Source organism: Photinus pyralis, unplaced genomic scaffold (genome assembly GCF_008802855.1).
Source record: "Photinus pyralis isolate 1611_PpyrPB1 unplaced genomic scaffold, Ppyr1.3 Ppyr1.4_LG1, whole genome shotgun sequence".
In the NCBI taxonomy this organism is placed as follows: domain Eukaryota; kingdom Metazoa; phylum Arthropoda; class Insecta; order Coleoptera; family Lampyridae; genus Photinus; species Photinus pyralis.
This window is the reverse complement of record NW_022170249.1, coordinates 55,783,956-55,787,732: the sequence shown is the minus strand read 5'-3', so window position 1 is coordinate 55,787,732 and position 3,777 is coordinate 55,783,956. Positions and strand designations below refer to the sequence as shown.

Here is a 3,777-nt window from a genome sequence, read left to right as displayed (position 1 = left end):
ATTTCAAAATGTAATTAGAGAAACTAAAGTTTTTAATTACACAAGTCTGGCGTGTAAGTCAATATTAGCCCATGAGTAGTAGACGCGTAATTTACCTTAGATTCGTATTACCTAGCGTTCAAAATTCATTAAGCTGCCATCGTTTCGCATCATTTATTAGCGTAGATCCATTACATATGGCGATATAGTATACCTCCCACCTCATTATCGTTACACCACATTTAGGTGTATTTTCTAATTAACAACCAGTGTCCAATTACTTCACATAATTAATCCTAATTGAAAAGCTCGTTATGCACCTACTAACCACGTTTAACTTACTTAATGATCGTAGAAAATTACACCACCTGGTGTATTTTTACGGGATCAACTGAGCTTATTATATTTAACTAAAACTAAATCGTTATTTAGTCGCTCCAACTTTAGAAAAAAAGTCTTTCGCTGGGCATAGATGTTGCTACAACAGTGAAAATTGTAACATATTTATTGCTGTGGTACAAGCTTGCTGTGCGTATAATTTCCTTATATTTATGAATTATTTGTTAGGTTTTATCTTCGTATACACTTTGACAGTCTGTTAAAAGTTAGAGCGAATTTGATTTCAGTGAAAGTATGTTTAAATCTGCCGCCGCTTTCCGGTGATGTTTCGTTTTCCCTATCCTTTTTAACATATCGTCGCAGTGTTGCTTCAGGCACCTCGTAAACTATGCTGGCTCTATTAACTGCCATATTTTCATTTTCGACTGCATACATGGCAGCAATTAAATTTTCTTCTGACCACGTCCGGCGTTCACTTTTTCTTTTATAGTTACGCACCATCTGTAAAAGAAGATATGTTAAGGAATACTCCTTGGGGCAAGATGACGAGTTCGCTTGCACCCGTCAACTTGCCCCAATGAGAATTTATAACAAAATCGTTATATATAAAACAAACAATAAATAAAATTAGTTCGTGTACTTACATTGTTAAGCTATTGGGTCCTAACAGCAAAATAAACATCAATTAGGAAAAGTTTTAAACTCACTTTTTGCAAAAAAATTTACTACCCAACAATATTATAAGGAATAGCCAATAAACACCACTTCAAATATAAATTCGAAAGTAGGGAAGGAAGTGCCACCTATCTTTTTGAGGTATAACTAGGTCCCGACCAGACATCACAGGGTCTGATATATTGCAGATTTCTTCTTTTGGTTTTCAACAAAATCAAATTTGTCATCTTGCCCCACCTTACCCTATTGAAAATATTCAAAAAAAATTTTTGAGATGTTTGGAATAAAAAATGGGAACATCATATGTTAAAGGCGAATATAGTAATATCATGCAAGAAGTGAACATCCCATCCTTGAAACGACGGCGAAATTATTTTATTTCGCTGTAATGTAGGTACATGATTTAGTGGTAATGAATATGCGTACCGCGAATCTTTCATTAAATTGATTCGGTGGAATCAGCAACGCAATTTAACCCGAGAGTACACGCGCCACGGTCATTATGACCGGTTCGTCTGGAAATTTTATGTGGGGCCTTTTGTAGGAAAGGGAGGGATTTACAGCGCTAGGAATGCTTATTGTGGGTTGTCCTTGACGTGCCAGTGTCATATTCAGTCAGTTTTAAGCGTGCATAGCCATTTTATCGTCGATTTAATTGAGCGTTCTACAAACCCGGTGCTTTCGACAATAGCGCGTGTTGTTTAGGAAGGAAAGTGTTTTGTGCAATTGAGATAGTTGTCATCACTTATTTTGTTTTATTCTTCGTAGATTTTGGTAAGTACGCGTAAACAATTCATAGAGGCTAAATTTTAGATATATTAGAATTTCAAAGTGATTAAAAATATTTTTTTAGTGTGAAAATAATTTACGTATAACTTTGTGGTTTATATTTTCAGAATATGTCGTATTACGAAAAAGAGCAAAGACATCTTCTAGAACTCTGGAACGAACTCGAAGAAGAAGTGGTAGGCGGTTCCGATGATGAAGAACTGAGGGAACAAAACATCAAGTCTGGTTTGTGTTTTATCGGTAAAGATAAAAACACTTTGTGGAGTAAGGTACCAGTAGTTTTATCAAAAACTAAAACCAAAGGAAAAAATGTTGTTACTCAAGCCGCCGGAGTTACTACGATCGCCAAAAATGCAAATACAGTTCTAGACTCTTGGAAATTATATTTTCCGGATTCTATTCTGGAAAAAATAGTTGAATGCACTAACCGATATATTGCGAAAATGAGACCTCGTTACAGCAGAGCACGTGATGCAGCAGATACCGATGTGGTTGAGATCAAGGCCGTTTTGGGTCTCTTGTATTTGGCAGGGGTTCAGCGATCATCCCACATAAATTTGAGAGACTTATGGATGCAAGACGGTACAGGGGTAGAATATTTTCGACTTACTATGGGACTCAATCGTTTCCAGTTCATATTACGGGCTTTACGATTCGATAATGTGAATGATAGAGAATTTCGGAAGCAATTTGATAAATTAGCTCCTATTAGAGAAATTTTCGATGTCTTTGTGTACAGGTGCAACACAAATTACAATGTTTCTGAATTGTTAACCATTGACGAAATGCTGGAGTCGTTTCGCGGCAGCTGTGCATTTCGTCAGTACATTCCAAATAAGCCTGCGAAATATGGGCTGAAAATTTTAGCAATGGTTGACGCAAGATTCTTTTACACACATAATTTGAAAGTGTACGTTGGGAATCAGCCGGATGGACCTTTCAAAGTGGACAACAGCGCTGCTGCTGTGGTAAAAAAGTTAATTCAGCCTATTTCGGGAACTGGGAGAAATGTGACGTGCGATAATTGGTTTACGTCAATACCTCTGGCGCTCGAGTTACTACAAAAACACAATTTAACCTTGGTAGGAACACTGCGGAAGAACAAACGTGAAATTCCTGAATTTTTTTCCGCAAAAATCAAGGAACAAAGAATAAATACGAGCATGTTTGGCTTTACTAAGAACATGACATTAGCGTCATATAAACCCAAACAAAATAAAATCGTTCTGTTGCTCTCAACGATGCATTCTGCAGATGAAATCGATCAAGAGACGGGCGATGCTTGCAAACCTGCTATGTTAACATTTTACAATAGCACGAAGGGAGGAGTGGACGTAGTGGGCAATTATTCGGTGTCACGAAAAAGCAGCAGGTGCCTCTTACAATATTTTTTTCGATGCTGAATATCGCAGGTATAAATGTCAAATTATATACCAAAAAAATACCACCGATTGCATGCCGCGTCGAAAATTTCTAAAACTGCTTGCAAAAGACCTTGTACTCCAAAATTTGCAAAGACGCCTAGAGATTGTTACTCTGCCGCTAAATATCAAAAATCGAATAATGGAAATTTTACATGAGCCCAGTAAAGCAGCCGGTGAAGGGACAAGCCAATCAGCTGCTGGAAGATGTTATTTTTGTTCTTGGAGAAAAAACAGAAAAACAAAAACGCAATGTGCCCAGTGCCAGTGTAGAGAACATACAACATGTATGGAACAAAAAGAATAACATATAACAAGTTTTATACTTTGTCATTACCCATTTGTTAGTTTTTATTTTTGTGTAATATGTAATCTTAGTGAGAGTTTTACTATTTTATGCTGTTTTCGTGTAACCGAAATTACTTTGTACGAAAAAACAATTTCTTAGCAAAATATTAAAGAAGAAGGTTTATAAGTTATTAGTATTAATTTTTATCTGCTCAAAAAGAAGAATTTAGAGCGCAAAAAAACGACCCGATCATTTAGACAATAGACGCGTGTAACTTTTTTCTAC

The 3,777-nt window shown here is 36.4% G+C and overlaps 1 protein-coding gene across 1 annotated transcript; it reads left to right on the top strand.

Moving 5' to 3' along the window:
* The first annotated feature begins 1,892 nt into the window (after nucleotides 1-1,892).
* On the top strand, nucleotides 1,893-3,185 carry LOC116163354 (piggyBac transposable element-derived protein 4-like). The gene has a single exon (XM_031477245.1). It carries the CDS (start codon nucleotides 1,893-1,895, stop codon nucleotides 3,183-3,185), a length of 1,293 nt encoding a protein of 430 aa, XP_031333105.1.
* The last annotated feature ends 592 nt before the right edge of the window (nucleotides 3,186-3,777 follow it).